The 17,528-nt window shown below is 38.7% G+C and overlaps 2 protein-coding genes across 2 annotated transcripts in view; one reads left to right on the forward strand and one right to left on the reverse strand.

Annotated features, from left to right (window-relative positions):
* Positions 1-17,528, reverse strand: part of LOC139982131 (uncharacterized) — a 221,487-nt gene that overhangs the window by 156,515 nt on the left and 47,444 nt on the right. The window lies entirely within an intron of this gene.
* LOC139982136 (uncharacterized) overlaps positions 1-17,528 on the forward strand; it is a 175,332-nt gene that overhangs the window by 76,266 nt on the left and 81,538 nt on the right. Inside the window, exon 6 of the mRNA XM_071994736.1 lies at positions 6,149-6,225. Coding sequence (XP_071850837.1) covers positions 6,149-6,225 — 77 coding nt within the window. The remainder of the gene's footprint in view (positions 1-6,148; positions 6,226-17,528) is intronic.

The raw sequence follows: 17,528 nt of genomic DNA on the forward strand, positions 1-17,528 counted from the left end.
TATATGATCTATGTGTATTTATATATCCGTTTGTGTACTCATTCTTTTAGTTTGTTAGACACCTATTTATTCGTCGTGTATGATTTTATCAAGCTCTACTCAATATTAGCGTAAGAACTGGTACGCTGAGACTTATACCATGGCGAAATACTTGAGCTCTGATATTAATAGCCTACGTCACATTTTCTTTGATTGCTGTCTGGAATAAGCACCACAAAATATTTTAGTTTCTCCAGTGTAAATAAACATATCTGCGTTTTCGACCTGCACTTAGTGAAAAAATTCTCATACCCTTACTCCTTCCTTGGGCATATTGGCAAACACTTTTTCACCCTCCTTTGACAAAATTCTCTATAGTTGCGCCATTTAAAAAAAAAAAAACATTTCCGCGTTTTCGACCTGCATTTAGTAAAAAAAAAGCCTCAACCTACCTCCTCACCCCCCTCCTGGCGCATATTGGCTGAAATGCGCCTGCCAAAAACACTTCTTTTCTCTCCCTTAGCAAACTCCTCTAGTGCTGCCTTGTTAAAAACATTTCCACCTTTTCGACCTGCATTTAGTAAAAACAAACCCTATACAACCCATCACCTACCTGGCGCACATTGACTGAAATGCGCTCAGAAAACATCTTCACCGTGCCTTCCGTGAGAAAATCCACTAGTTTCGCCATTTAAAAAAAAAAAAAAAAAAAACATTTCCCCGTTTTCGACCTGTATTTGATCAAAAAGTCTCAACCCACCTCCCCACACCTTTGCTGCCGCATATTGGTTGAAATGCGCCTGCCAAAAACACTTATTTCCCTTCCTTAGCAAACTCCTCTAGTTCCGCATTTGTTAAAACATTTCCGCGTTTTCGACCTGCATTTAGTAAAAACAAAACCCTATACAACCTATCACCTTCCTGGCGCACATTGACTGAAATGCGCCAGAAACTCTTAACCGTTTCTGGACAAAGTCCTCTAGTTTCGCCATTGTTAAAAACATTTCCGCGTTTAGTGGAAAAAAACCCTAAGCCCTTCCCCACGCCTCCTGGCGCATATTGGCTGAAATGCGCTCGAAAAACTTCTTGACCCTCTTAACAAATTATTCTAACTTATCCGTTGTAAACTTTAAGATTTCCGCGTTTCGACGTACATTTAGTGAAATAGCTTAAATCCCCACCACTTCCTGGCGCATATTGGCTGAAATCCGCCCAAAAGACTTTGTCACCCTCCCTTGACAAATTCCTCTCGTTTCCGCGGTTTCTGCGTTTTCGACCTTGCTATATAGCAAGGTCAATAACGCGGAAACCGTTGATATCGAACACGGTATCTCGATTACCGAACTCAGTTTATCAATGTCCACGGTTTCCATGTTTCCACGTTATCGACCTGGCCCAAAATTTCTCTCATTGGTTGTTTAATGTATCCCCACATGTTCCCATGTAAACCAATCGAAGGAAACTTGAATAGAGAGGGTTTATAGACAACACAAAGATATGAATACAAATTAAAGTAGGGCTGATTCTTGTTATGTTCCGTTTATCTTCTTGACTTTAAGTTGTACTTCTCGTTGGTAGGAGTCTGACTAGATAACACATTATTATGTAGCGCTCAAATTAATTATATTTAGTATGGAGTGAATGTATATTTAATAAAATTAGGTTTTATGATTCCGATTGTTTAGCTCCAGACTTGAAAATTACGGTATTAAACGCCTCGCATATAAACGGACACTGCTGGATCGTTATTATCATGTGTTTCACTGTTGAATTGTATCGTATTTGTTTGACTGTTAGCAGGAACACAAATAACAGGGTTATTAAGTTCAAATTTCAGAAGAATAGTATGCGTGTCAAACAATGAGCTAAACAATAATAATAATAGGATTATTAAAAGCCGTATTGAATATTTACTTTGAGTGTAAAACATTGTGCGAGCTTAGTAGAAAACTATAAAAATGAAAGCTTACTAGAATCCAATCAAATCTGTGATATTAAATATAGTTCCCAAAATCAACATAATACAATTATCTATTATTGTTTTCGCCCCCGTTTTGTCTCCTTTAATTGGCTTCCGAGCCCGAATCGAAATAAAAGAGATTGTACCAAATATGAGTAGCTCGGAAATATCGTAGAACAGCAAGTACAGTAACACAAGTATTTGAAAGGTATTATTTAAATATGTACTGTTTGCCGCCACAAAGTAATAAATCATTTTATTGTCGATCATAATATTGTAATTATGTAGAAAATTATATACATTTGACTATTTTTTTCTAAGTATTGCAGAGCTACTGATATGGAATTGCGCGAAAGCGTTGGAAATCCATACCCTATACAAAACTTGTATTGTAAACAGAACATGTTTCGAAGGGATTATAACGTCATGCAAACAATGGTGTTATCAATTTCTACTTTCAAACTTGAAAATATAAAACAAAGGCTTGTACTGAGCCCCCTCCCCTCCCATGCACGCTCACCTCAGTTTGGGTCTAAAAGTTGAGCATTAATGAATATCAAACAATGCAATTTTTGTGAGATAAATTTAAAAATAGTGTTTGAAGAAGCCGAGAATTACGATCCAATTAAACTAAAACCACGACGGCTGAACTTGAAAAAGAGGCTAAACTGTATCGACCAGACCTTTCTACCCTTCACACAAACTATGATAAAATAGTACGCTTCGTAAAATGTCCAGTGTTATCTCTCGACATTGATGCAAAGGTTGAAATGAATTCCCAACGCTTGGTAATATACTTCTTACCGATATTGGTTGTTTCTCCCTAGTTTCATACTTACGCCGTCAGTGTATAAAACATTGACATCATTTATATTTGACTTTATTGATATTTCAACCAGTTAAGTGACCAGCCTCATTGGTGTGAGGGGAAAAGGCTCGTCTTTTGACAATAGTCGGTAAACTTAAGTTTTTTTTTTACTTTGATATAACTTTTCGCAGCATCATATAGTGTCTACCCTTAGTCCCATTTTTTAACTTTGGGAAGGAGGGGGTGGGCTCCAAATATGACCTGCGTCCGTTGGGAAGGCTCTAAACGGGGAGACCCCTTTTCTTATAATATAACCTTAAATAAATTGTTTTCAATGCTGTAGCAATATAAATTATTAAAAGTTCAGCAATATTTCCGTTATATTGCCTACATGTGTACATTGAGTCGTTATGTCCGCTATAGCCCTTACTGTACATCATATAAAATATTAATAAAATCTTCCAAAGCGCATCTTTCAATCAGTCAATGAATAGATACAGTACAAAAAACAAACGATTGTAAATAAAACCGTTGACATGAAAGTAAATACAGTTCGGTAAATTATTTACCGTAAATATACATTTCTAGCTAATTAGATGCAAGGTACGTAACCTATATATTTTCTTACCATTGGCCGGAGTGGTGTCTTACATAGAGATACATGTACATTGCAGGTATATAAGGTAGGACGATACTGAGCTAGACTTGAACATATTAATTGGTTATTTGCACTATCTGTTACCGGTTTATCCAGATAATTTCATTTCATGCTCACCAAACTCAACTTGCTGTATAAGGAATCTTACAGACAATAGGTTTGTATATTCACATTATCCTGCTCTAAGATTTGAAGTGAACAACATATTAGCAGGGGTGTCATATACTATTTTCACATAATACATACTGGTTTAGTATTAAGGTCTCGTCATTTGATTAAGTTGAGACGACTGAAATACTGCTTGGCTTGATAAGTCGCCATATTGTAAGGGGAGGTGATATTATAACGACTTTCTCCTCGACAGCATTTATGTTTTTCACAGCAATCATAACAATCATAAAATCATAATCATATGCTACCACAAAGGTTCAAGGTTTCACACCCTCCCTCTACCCCTACCACCAGCCAGGATAATTCATATCGGCCCCATGCCAGATCTGTTTGTGGTCGATATGTTATGGTTTTGCCAGAACATAATAATATTTAGAAAGATATGACAGAAAAAAATAATTACATTGCTGAAAAAGGGGTAAAACCAAAGTTGTAAACTTTCCCACATGTCACAACATGATCCATATATCTTTGGTGTATTTACTTGTAGGTCAAGTTACCAGTATAAAGACACGTAGTGTAGACTGCACTGCAAATGTTTGCGATGTAACCGTCCATTTACCGTGTCAGGGGCGACGGAGCCGTGAAAGAGGGTGGGCGTGGTAGGTGTGGGGGGGGGTGAGGTTGATTGGGCACATGCTCCTCCCATCTTCTTGTTACCCTGGAAAGTGGCTTCCACATGTTATTGGAACTTACCGTATACTTTGTAATTTAAAGTGCCCTCTTGTTGTGTTTTTGTAATAAGTGCTTTCATGTGTAAGAAATTGTTATTCAAAATAATAATAATGAATAAATATGCAGTTCAAAAGTAACGGTGTAAAGACAACTTTTGTTGAAAACTTTCAAATACTTGCATTTGTGGAAAGGAATGCACAGTGTATTAATATTGAGAGGTTTCAGATAATTTGACAGTCTAGTGGTTTCTTGCGTAAAATCAAAGCCACATTCTCCCCTGCCCCTCAGTGTTTTTCCTCCATATTCCAATAAAAGTTTTCTTTTGCGAATCAACGAAGATCTTATTAGTGTAGTTCTTAAAAAGTGCAGGAAGTTGTAACAACTCCTTGTTATGAAGGACGTCGGATATTTTAGACACATGCAGCTCTTCACTGAGAACATAGTTGAATAGGAAGATTCGATTGTGTAATGGTTAAGGAAACTCTTATCAACCCCACAAAAATGTTATAATTTTGAAAAATTGGATTTGGATCAATGACGAAATAACAACTCGTACAATGTGATAAACTAATTGAAGGTTGATATTGAATAAATATTTAGATAACTTTGGTATATCTGCATCTTTCATGTAATAGTAATATTTTGTGTTCTTTCTACTGAAACATAACACGGGAGGACCAGTTGTTTCGCCCAGTAAATAATGTTGCTATGTCCTCGAACCTCACACCCCTCTCCCTTCCATTCTTCCTCCGTTTTATTACAAGTGTTTGCATGTTTGTTATACAGCCATTAAGTTGAACATTTAATTTGTAGCAATTTAAACTATTTTGAGATTAAGAAACAATTTTTCAGCTTTAATATTCATAATTTCTAGATTGTATATTTTACCAGTGACCTCTCACAATCTGAAACATCGTTTCAAGTGAGAAGGATTCACGAAGACAAACTATAAAATCAATTAATTTACCAAAAATAACATACGATGTAAACCACGTGATTCGAGCATTTGTTACAAGGAACCTATTACTCTGTTTGTTGTGTAAATGTTGTATTTCTATATGCTTGAACAACTTTATAATAATTGAAAGTTAAACATGTAAACAATTCTGCCAATGCTGATAATGTGGACAGCTATAGGATATTGCAATTACTATCAACATAGTCGTAGGAGGCGGGGGCTGGGGGCTGCAGCACCCCCCCCTCCAACCAAATATTTTTTGTGAAAATTCGGGCAATATGCTCAGTATTTTTCGGGCAGTGAAAGAAAAAAAATGCAACGATGCAGCTAAAGGAAATCAATAATTTAAAAAAAAAAATCCTTGGTAATTGAAATACAGTTGTAAGCTTGCCCGACTAATTCGCCATTACTAATGTAAAAGAGAGTTTTGACTTAATTGGCCCTCCATGCTTTTCTCCATCTACATAAGACATTTCGTTGTTTACATCAGCATCAACTTTTACGGACCGTACGGAACGCGATGTCTTGCGATGCAATGACCGATGCATGCCTATATGATATGCATATTACAACGTTGAACGCGCGAAGCGCGAAGCGTGAAAAATATTGGTTATATTTTTCGGGCAAGTCGTTACAGCCCCCCCCCCCAAATCAAATTGGGCTCATACGCCTATAACTATCAATCACATACAATTTACATACAACAGTTCCAACTATCATCATTCTACATTGCTATATCCATTCTAATTTATTTTACTTGGATTCGTTGAAACACAAGACTTCTGATGAGAATGATCAATCAGATGTGATTTATTTCCTTGTTATTTGTTGTTTACTTTGTTTATCTTCATTGATTTAGTAAACAATAAACCTGACTAGGAGGACATTCCTCTACGTCTTCTACATCTTACACGATGATTACTCTACTTCTATCCATAGGTTTGATTATTACGTTCTGCCAGACGCTATTCCAGCTGGATCCATTCCATCATCCTTGAAATCAAGAAATGTGAAAGGTATTGTCACAATGACGTCATAATGAGCACACTTAAAATTTCTTAAATTTAATTAAAAGGTTTACAAACTATATGCATTTCTTTTGACTTGTTGATTGTTCTTGATTCACATATAATAGAGTAATGAATCAGCAACACATGATTGCCATTTTATATGAAGGAGACACTCAGAACAGAGTCTTGTGATAGTAAACAACGAACTGAATAATAGAAATGTAACAACACTTAATATTGCTAAGCTTGGTTGTTATAAGTGATTAGTCATATTCCTTCCATTTCGCTCATTCGAGATCCCTGCCCTATAAGATGTTTTGTGAGTAGCCATCACATCAATTGATGCTTGAAATCTCTTTCCAAAAAGTAGTGGTATCATACTCTTTGGGAAACTTAATTACACAGCGACAATGATTGTGTAAGGTTTTGAAGTAATGTTTTGCCCCTCGGAGTCTGATCAGCGCTTCAAAAGAGTACAATCTATATGTATTAGCAAACATTAACATAGTGCCTTCCAAAAATAATGGTAGAAATGTGGGTAATGATTTGAGGGAAAGCACTTAAAACTATATGTGAATTTGAAACCATATTTTAATTTGTTCCATTTATACACTTATGAAAGTAAGAGTTATAATACAAAAACAAAGAAAAGAAAACAGAATCGGTCTATCTGTTACTCCCTTACGTCTACAGTTCCCCAGATTTAAATAATATTAGGCTAATAAAATGAAGCAGCTTCCAGAGGCTTCCCCCTGACCCCCCCCGCCCACCGGAGCCTAACACTGCTACCCGCTGAAAATTGTGTTCTTCTCATAGATAGATTTCTGTGTTTCAAAATTTCTTCAAGAGAACGAAAAATATCTTCAAAGGGTGCAGCTTAAGTCCAGCGGATCCCCACCAGCCTGCTCGAAATACACTATAGATAACTATAATTTATTTGTTACATCTGTTTTGTGTTTTAGTGCTTAAACTCGCTACGAGAGAACATGGGATATCACCAAATGCAAAAACTTCAGGGGGCTTCCCCTGGTGGAACCAACAAGGGCTTGAAATATATTCCAGTGAAAGCCCCTTGACCCGGTTGAGCTCTCAGAAACGTTTTGTACAATTTTGTGGTTAAGCTTCTTCCTAGCGCGCTTAATATTATTATTTTATTTGGGGGGGGGGGAGGGCGGCGGCGGGGCTATTTATCACTCACATGGACAATCTGCCTATCATCTTCGTCAAGGACCAAGATGATAGGCAGATGATAGGAGTTCTTAAAAATAAGTATAAAACCATACTGTAAAAACATACAGTTTTCAGTGGTTGCAGTTCTCATCTAGGCCTTTATATCAATTTGATATGGACCTTTTCGGTGACGATATACGCCAACCCTTATTAACTAGTAATAACCTGATAGTTAACTCTGCTCTAAGATGAATAAACAAAGTTCGCAGATGAAACAACTACAACCGTGACTAAAACTAGTAGTGTTTTTGTGGCAGCCATATGCATATAAAATAGCTTTAAAGGGCGCTAGTATTCCATTTTAGTCAGTCTGACTCTGCCAATGCGAAACGTAGCCGGGAAATATCCCTAGGGCGGGGAGGATGCAGTTAAGGAACATACTAAGTATCGCCCACATGTTACATATACCAAATTAATCGAGAGGTTTTTCAACATCATGGATTTCTCGGCCACTGTACAATTGAGATAATCAGTTGTAACTAGTTAAACCTCGCATAGGGCTCAATGGAGTTTGGAAAAGCCGATACATTAAAGAATATAATTTATACAACAAAAAATGAAGGAAATCATCAAAAAGTTAAATTTAGGCCACCCCGAACACTTTTCTTACTGCTCAAACCATAGTTATTTGATGTAAACCTCATACCTTTTTTATGGTCATTACTTCTGAGGAAGATAATTGTCTACTCCTAAGCTATACATAATTTTGTAGGCCCGATTCCGCGAACAAAAATAACAACTGAACTATTTCTATTAAATATATTCCAGTCTAAAATTGGCCAAAATAGTCTTACACCTATCTTTGACAACTGTATAGGATGTAATTGACTGAATTATAAAATACGAACCAATTTTGGCAAAGATGAAAGAGTTTGGTGAGACGTACCAAGTAACGTACTGCAACGGTTACAACTATTACTGACTAGCATTGGGTGTTGTAATTTACAATATACAATATAGATAATATATATATACCAGCGAATTAGACAGGAATTTGCAAGGGGAAGCACATTTTGCGATTGATATGGGGAGGGGTCTAAGGGGAGGGGGTGTGATGCGATCTGGAGCAATGTTATGCCAATTTCATCATGATCATGTAATATCATATTATCAGCAGATTTTGTTTCCTGTTTAAATTCTTTTACATGTTCTTTTACATAATATATCAGAAAGACAAACATATTGCTCTTTTACAATTTTTCCAGTAGGATGATTCTTGTTTATTGTCCAATGTCTGGACTTTAATACATTTGACGAACTTAACTGATGGACAATATCAACTTTCATATTTAGCAGTGTAATAATTATTTATAGGAAGCGCGTATCACGTACGATTGCTAGCGTAGCTTCAAAACATGCTGTTCGTGCAACAACTTATGACGAATCATAGAAAGATTGCGAACGCACGTTGTCGTCGTCGTTGTGCATACGGTTCGTGACACTCCACCGAGTGCGGTTATTTAGGCTATGTGTATTTTATTACGCAGTGGCCGACTGTAGGCCGGTAATAGACTACTGGCTAAAGTTAGCTAATTGCATCTGCCAAGCTAAGTAGCTGAATCAGTAGGCCTAAATATTACTACGATTATAACCGAGTTAACGGAGCTGACGTGTATTCAAGATCAAAAGAGCACTGACAAAATACCATGCCCAAAAACCCCAACAGTATTTACCATTTTTTCGACACTGAAAGGTGGGCGGGGGGGGGGTGCAGTTGCTCCCACTTCTCCCCCTGGCTACGTCTCTGATATATACTGAACTTACTTGAAGCTAGCGAACAGGGTCAACCCATCCAATAGCAAAATTAGTACATAAATAAAACGAATTGAAGCTGGCGATGGTTGTATACGGTAGTTCTTTAGGCATTATTTTTTAGTATTCAAAATCATACAGGGTTTTGTATGGTGGAGTATAAGGATCGCGAGATACAATTTCTCAAAGTGGCAAGGAAAACGTGGTAAATATGACTGATTAAAGGTCAATTTTTGACCTAACTTTTTCAAATTTTAGGTTATTCACAATCACAGGAATATATGAATAGGCCTAGGTGAATTAGAGTGCTACTGTAGGAAATTGTAACAGTCGTACTCAAATTTTCCAACTATCGTAATTTTTACCAAGCTTGGGTGGTGAGACACCCCCACCCCTCTCTCTCTAGCGACGTCCCTGCGGTCAACGCGTAAATACAAGAAAATATCATTACTTTTTTTATTGAATGTTTTCAACTGTATGGTCCACCATCTTGTCTACAGACGTCTAAAAAAATAGTAGACGTTATAATCAGGCGCGTATCCAGGATTTTCTAAACCGGGGGCCGCGACTTACTATCCAAGCGAAGCCCCACCTTCGGTTGGAGCGCAGCGTACAAGAAAATTTCTGGTTTTGATCCCTCCCCCCCCCCTCTCCGCAGATCACCGAAAATGGCACTTCTCGGGCTTGAAAATGACCAACCAGATGAACACTTTTGTCTGAGAACCAAGTATTTCCCAATAGTATTTTTATCATCCATAACCTTTTTGGTTCCTTGCTTTAGCAAAAGGAACCTATGCAGTCAGGTTGGCGTGTGTGTGTGTGTATGTATGTATGTATGTATGTATGTATGTATGTATGTGTGTGTGTGTGTGTGTGTGTCTGTGACACTTGCTTGGGTACGCTCTATCTCAATAAGGGAATGTTAGATTGAGGCCAAACTTGGACTATAGATCCGCCATATGGAGAAGGTGTGCCCTATTGTTTTTGGTGCCCACAAAGGTCACCAAAGGTCAGTTATGGTCCAAAAACCGAAAATATTAAAACTGCAATAACTCCCAGTGCCAATGTGCGACAAGATTGATATTTTGGGACAAGTTGTGAACTGGTTAGGGGAGCATTTTCAAACTTAACGGTCATGTGATCCGAGGTCACCAAAGGTCAATTAATGATAAAAAACTAGTATTTTTGCAATAACTTGAGAACGAAATGTCTGTTAGGGTTGGGAGTTGCCTCAATGTAATCCAATTGTCGACCCGCATCTGGGTGACCCTTGACCTCAATTTGACCTCTGGTGACCTTTTCGTGTTTTTGGGATTTTTACAGTTTCGATGCTATTTTCAGATGTCAAAGGTACCTTCTGATCATAAATGTCAATAGGTTGACCCCGTGTGACCTTTATGTGCGAAGTTATATGGGGTCAAAGTTTTTCGGTCAGAGTTAGGATGGTTGTACAGACTTTTCGTTTTGTTTTTTGGAATCAGGAGATTAAACTACATCTGAAACCAAGGTCAAAAGGTCAAAGGTCACATTAGAAAAAATGTGCTTATTTTGGGAGGAAACGAGCAAAAAAGAAAATGTTTGGTTTTGATGCTAGATTTGGATATCAAAGGTACCTTCCGATCAAAAATGTCAATTGGTTGACACCCGTGTGACCTTCGTGTGCGAAGTTATACGAGGTCAAAGTTAATTTTCAGACATTTAATGCAACAACTCCCAGTTCCAAGGTGTGACATGGTTGATATTTTTGGACAAGTTGCAAATGGTATAGGGGAATATTTTCAAAGTTAACGGTCATGTGATCCCAGGTCACCAAAGGTCAATTAATGTCAAAAAACTAGTATTTTGGGGATAGAAAATGGGCAAGGAAAAAAATGTTTGAATTTTTATAGTTTGATGCTCTAATTTAGGTCTCATCAATCAAAAATGTCAATAAGTTGACCCAAGGTGACCTTTGTATGTTAAGTTATATGAGGTCAAAGTTAATTTTCAGACATTTAGTGTAATAACTCCCAGTGCCAAGGTGTTACACAGTTGATATTTTGAGACAAGTTGCAAATGGTATAGGGGAATATTTTCAAACTTAACGGTCATGTGATCCGAGGTCACCAAAGGTCAATTAATGATAAAAAACTAGTATTTTTTGCGATAACTTGAGAACAAATTGTCCGTTAGGGTTGGGAGTTGCTTCAATGTAATCCAATTGTCGACCCGCATCTGGGTGACCCTTGACCTCAATTTGACCTCTGGTGACCTCTGGTGACCTTTTTAGTGTTTTAGGGATTTTTACAGTTTTGATGCTATTTTCAGATGTCAAAGGTACCTTCTGATCATAAATGTCAATGGGTTGACCCCCGTGTGACCTTCGTGTGCGAAGTTATATGAGGTCAAAGTTAATTTTCAGACATATAATGCAATAACTCCCAGTTCCAAGGCGTGACAAGGTTGATATTTTTGGAGTAGTTGCAAATGGTATAGGGGAATAGTTTCAAACTTAACGGTCATGTGATACAAGGTCACCAAAGGTCAATTAATGATAAAAAACTAGTATTTTTGCGACAACTTGAGAACAAATTGTCCGTTAGGGTTGGGAGTTGCTTCAATGTAATCCAATTGTCGACCCGCATCTGGTTGACCCTTGACCTCAATTTGACCTCTGGTGACCTTTTCGTGTTTTGTGGATTTTACAGTTTCGATGCTATTTTCAGTTTTTAAATGTACCTTCTGATCATAAATGTCAATGGGTTGACCCCCATTTGACCTTCGTGTGCGAAGTTATTTGAGGTCAAAGTTAATTTTCACACATTTAATGCAATAACTCCCAGTGCCAAGGTGTGACAAGGTTGATTTTTTTGGACAAGTTGCAAATGGTATAGGGGAATATTTTCAAACTTAACGGTCATGTGATCCAAGGTCACCAAAGGTCAGCTAATGTTAAAAAAGTAGTATTATGGGGGAGAAAATGGGCAAAGGAAAAATGTTTGAATTTTTTACAGTCATGCTCTATTTAGGTCTCACCGATCAAAAATGTCAATTGGTTGACCTCCGGGTGACCTTTGTGTGTGAAGTTACATACAAGTTCAAAGTTAATTTTTTGACATTTAATGCAATTAAATCTCAATGCCAAGGTGTGACATGGTTGATATTTTGGGACAAGTTGTGAATGGGGTGGTGGAACATTTTGAAACTTAAAGGTCATGTCATCTGAGGTCACCATTGTTATCATATCTGTTGACACGCTTGTAGGTCTCTTATATTTCTTACATATGCGACGCCATATTTAGATCTCAAAAGTGCCTTTTGATAAAAAATCCGGTCACATTTTGTGATCACAAAAGTGTTGGCTATAGTGTTGGTTACTTTATGGGAACATGTAGGACCACAATTACTTGGACTATTTCAGCCCAATCTTGCTCGATAATATTATGTGTATTGTCATATACCCCAAGCAAGGAACCACAGTGCCCTTGGGCTCTTGTTCAAGATTGTCACCAGTCACGCATAATCTTCGACCTCATCGCATCTCCTGTGGATCATTAATATTGTAGGTGATTCTACGTCGCGGCCCACAATGCCCGTCAGACCCACTTTTCAAGGTTTTAAGCCCAATATTTGTTCAGAATTTGAAAATATTTCTCGTGAATAAATTCACTTCAAAACATACCTATAATGTCGCACAAAATGTCATCTATGGACAACCAATATAGAAGAACCTTCTTCAACCCCTAACAGACCGGTCAAAATCGCACGAGTAGGGGAAAGTATGATAAAGAATTTTTGTCAGGGAATTTCGAAAATTCAGACAGTTAATTTATGTAATTAAATTAATTGGTCTACACATATTAAAACCTTTTATAATGGCTACTGTAAAACTTCTGGGGGGGTTGCAAATATTTTTTTGTGAATATTTGGGCAATATGGTGAGACTTTTTCGGGCACATACTGAAAGAAAAATAAATTGCAATGATGTACCTAAGAAAATCAATAGTTAAAAAAAAATCTCCTTGGTAATTAAATTAAAGTTCTTAGCTTCCCCGACTAATTCGCCATTTCGGTCATAACACGGTAAATGATTGTACATGTAATTGGCATGCGATGTAATAACCGATGCATGCCTTTATGATATGTACATTAACATGTTGAACGCGAAAAACTTTGGTTATATTTTTCAGGCAAGTCGTATCAGCCCGCCCCCTCCCCCCTCCGTCCCCAATGAAATTGGACTCCTATGACTACACACATTGACAATTTGGGGGCTGTTCATCCTGGAACGCCATTTTCTGTTCATGCTCACTGATATGATGTGATATCTGCTGCATGCTTTACAAATTTGAATAATTTAAATGAGACTGAAATAATAACTTGTATCTGTTTATTGTGCAATGCCCCACATTCTTTTCATTTCGAAAGACGCACAGTTTCAAGTTTATTACACACTGAAGGCTTCGATTCTCTATCTGCCTTCGGTTTATGGAAGATCTTGGTATTTTCATCCCTATAGATATCGCTAGATATTGCTAGATATTGGTAGATATCGCTAGATATTGCTAGATATCCATACAGTACAGAGCCCTTGGGATTTCTTGGAGTTTTCGCGGCCTGATCTTGGGATATTGCATAATCGGGAGTGGTCACACTCCATGTAGGCTAGTGCACGACCTTATATACGTCACTAATACACAACCCGATCACTTGTTATCGATGAAGTGGTGTGTTGCCGGATTTTGTCAAGATCTTGGTACTATGGGCGAAGTTCATTAATTTAGTTTCGTAACTCACCGGGAATCAATTAGAGGGGTGGGCGTAGGGTTGTGGGCGCGTTTTCATGTAGATGGGGACAATCTCAAGAAGAGATGCGCCCCTCCCCGCCCCGCCCATGATAAGCCCTTAATTGGATCCACTACATGATATTCACAGATGTGCCCAATTTTCCAATCGCATGCGAAATTTATTTTTAGATTAATTGTACGAGTTCCGGTACTAGATTTGGGGAACAATTAGCATTCAGGTCGGAGTGTATAACATTTTATCTATTGATGACAGTGTTGCATCGAAGGACATATGTCTAGTGCAGTTCGCATATAGATCCTGGTCTAATACCGAAATGCGTCATGTTCCCCGACGACTCGGTCGAGTTCGAGACCAGCCATAGTCGGTTTCATAGCACACTTGTACAATTGTTTAAGGCGTCCACACACACACACGCGTTATGATAGACTATATACATTAATGAGAGAGGAAATATGGAAACGTCAGTTGGTGGAGTTGTCGGTGTAAGGGGTAGGGTGAAGCACACGCCCTTCCAAATATACATTTTCAAGCGATACTCTTGTTGTTATGAACAACTAAATTTTCATCTTTTGCTGTATAATAAATAATAATGCAGTTGCACATGAAATAAAGAAAAATCTTGCACACAATTACTTGCGACTGTTTCTGTTACTACAATCCAAGGTTCGCATAGCCGCAGGATTGCGCGATTCACACAATTTGATTTCAAATCCCGCATGTCAAAAGTTGCCAAGACGGGATTTCCCGTAATAAATTTCAGCTCTCAATGTGAATTAAACAAACATAACGGCTGTGACCGTGTAGCGATTCATCGCTATAAGCGATCGCAAATGGAATAAACGTTTAGTAAAAGCCGCGATTGTTTGTGCTTTGTTATCCTGTCTATAATCCATCTTAACATCCCGTAAATTTCCTTCCCAGTTTTTCCTTCTATTTATAAATGAATGAAAAAATATAGCAATTTTGAGAATTCTAATATTTACGCAAGCACGAACGTATACGGTAGCTATAACTATGAGAGGAAAGCACTTGCTATGGACTACCAGAGTTAGCTGCTTGATGACAACAAAGACACGTGCACTTGAGAAATTATGTTTGCGTAAAATCCCCACAAATAACCGACCACATGGTAGCCTAATATCATAAAGAGTCACATGGAAGTCTAGCCTAACCATCTGTTTATTCGCGTAAATTGTGTCGCAGTTAGCTGGCACTAAAATATTCACCGAATACTTTCGTTATTGCTGCTATCTTTGACCACATGGTAGTCAACCACCAGCCTAAGTCAATGGGGAAATCTAGCCTAAGCATCTGTTTATTCGCGTAAATTGTGTCGCAGTTAGCTGGCAATAAAAATATTCACCGAATACTTTCGTTATTGCTGCTATCTTTGACCACATGCCAGTCAACCACCAGCCTAGGTCAATGGGGAAATCTACTGTAGCTTAATCAAATTTTAAGGCAGTTACTTGGAACTAAAATATCCATAGAATACGTTAATTATTACTGTTATCTTCGACCACATGCTAGCCTAACACCACATCGGCTGTTAACCATGTTCGTCAATGATGGGGAGGGGGGAGACATGCCCCCCACATTTCGATGGGTGGGGGACACACTATCAAATGTCCCCCCACACATTTGGAAAAAGTAGGGTCGTGGCTCTATTCGGTTAGCGCTTACACACTTCAGGATTCATATCATCGAATATCAATCAATGTTGCTGAATGGGGAATTCCACCCGGATCTCGTGAGTTGGTATCTTGAGCTCTCCGACAATCTTAAGCATAGTCTGCCTTTCTTTCGAGGCCAGTTCCAGTCGTCGTCGGTTGAAGGTTATAGACAAATATTCAAGTCGATGAATCCAGCGGTACGGGCTATGTCTGGTGAAGTCGAAGCTCTCTTGCGGTTGCTTCTCGTCTCCCCCGTCAGCTCCACAGAAGTCGAGAGATCTTAAGTTCTTTGAGGCGTTTGAAGACATGACTACGGAGCACCATGACTCAACAGAGGCTGAACCATATCATGGTGTGCCATATTCACCGCGAACGTCTATAGCCCAGTTGAAGCCCGAGGAGTTAGCAGAGAAGTTCGTTGGTTCCTTGGATTACAGACGCCGCATCTTCGGGCGATTGCAGTAGAAAACTGGTGCGCTCTGTCATCATCATAAGAGACATCACTTCATAGCTAGAGCCAAAACCTGTACGTATGTGTTGTTTAGTTGTAGATGGTGTTTCAAAGACGTTGCCCATTGCCTAATATTGGGGAAATGAAATAGGGAGCATATTCCATGGCAGCGCATCCCATGTTACGTCGTTTTTGAGTGATACCGGAGTTTACCCCACAGTGAGAACACTGGGTATACGCAGGGACGTCGCTAGAGGGGGGGGTGTCTCACCCCCAAACTTGGTAAAACTGACGATAGTTGGATAATTGGAGTGCGACAGTCATATTTACCCCGTTTTCCTTGGCACTTTGAGAAATGGTATTTCGCGATTCATATACTCACCGTACAAAAGTTCGTATGATTTTGAATACTCCAAAATAAATGCCTAATATACCGTCATAGGCGTAGGAGCCCAATTTGATTTGGGGGGGGGGGGAGGGGCTGTAACGACTTGCTCGAAAAATATAACCAAAATGTCTTAATGTGCATATCATATGGGCTAATAAGTTTGTGAAATGAGTGTCAGTGGGTACAAATGTATCGAATAAAGTTCGGAACAAAAGTACAGTCGCAAAAGATTGGGTGTCTGACTGACACTGACCGTATCGTTGACGAGTAGCGCGAGGGTGTGGGGGAAGGGCGGGGGGGTACAAGGCAGCAGTCGGAATTTTCTGCTTCAAAACCCATCCAGTTGGATTTTCAGTAACTACACCCCCCCCCTCAATCATCAGGCCTTAGCTACGTCACTGGATACACGGTGGTTACATCGTACGCTCCGACCAGAATTCATCCGATAACCAGATGCAGATCCACCTAGCAACGGAGGTAACTTGTGTGAGGACTCCAACGAACAACCACTGATTTATTTTGATGCCTTCATCACTTTAGCCACCTTTCACATGGGACCTATTTTAAGTCTGACAATACATGCGCATGTGTGAGGTCCTGAAATATAATTAAAGTGGTTTGTCTTGCCATCCTTGTTTCAAATTTCATAGAAATGTATTCTCGTAGAGACGTAGACCTAGCAAAACATTTAAACTGACACATCCCCATTGGAAGTGTGTCACGGGTGGCATTACAAGTCATTGGTGGTTTAACATGCTTTTAACACGACTTTTGGCCAAATTTGCGCTACAGTAAGCTCACTATACAAACTCGGATCTGGAATGTGCCTAATTAGTTACTTATTTAAATTATTAATAATGGCGTATGAGGAAATGCACAGTTTTGTGGTATGACCCCCAGGACGGCAAGTCGAGAAACTCACATGTAGTCGCGGCGGATAGCTTCTTTCGCCTACATGTCCGAGGACATTTTGGGACATCGTTCCTATAGGCCTATATCTGAGGCCCTGGGGTCATTCCTTGATCGA

The sequence above is a fragment of the Apostichopus japonicus genome, chromosome 16 (assembly GCF_037975245.1).
Source record: "Apostichopus japonicus isolate 1M-3 chromosome 16, ASM3797524v1, whole genome shotgun sequence".
Lineage (NCBI taxonomy): Eukaryota > Metazoa > Echinodermata > Holothuroidea > Aspidochirotida > Stichopodidae > Apostichopus > Apostichopus japonicus.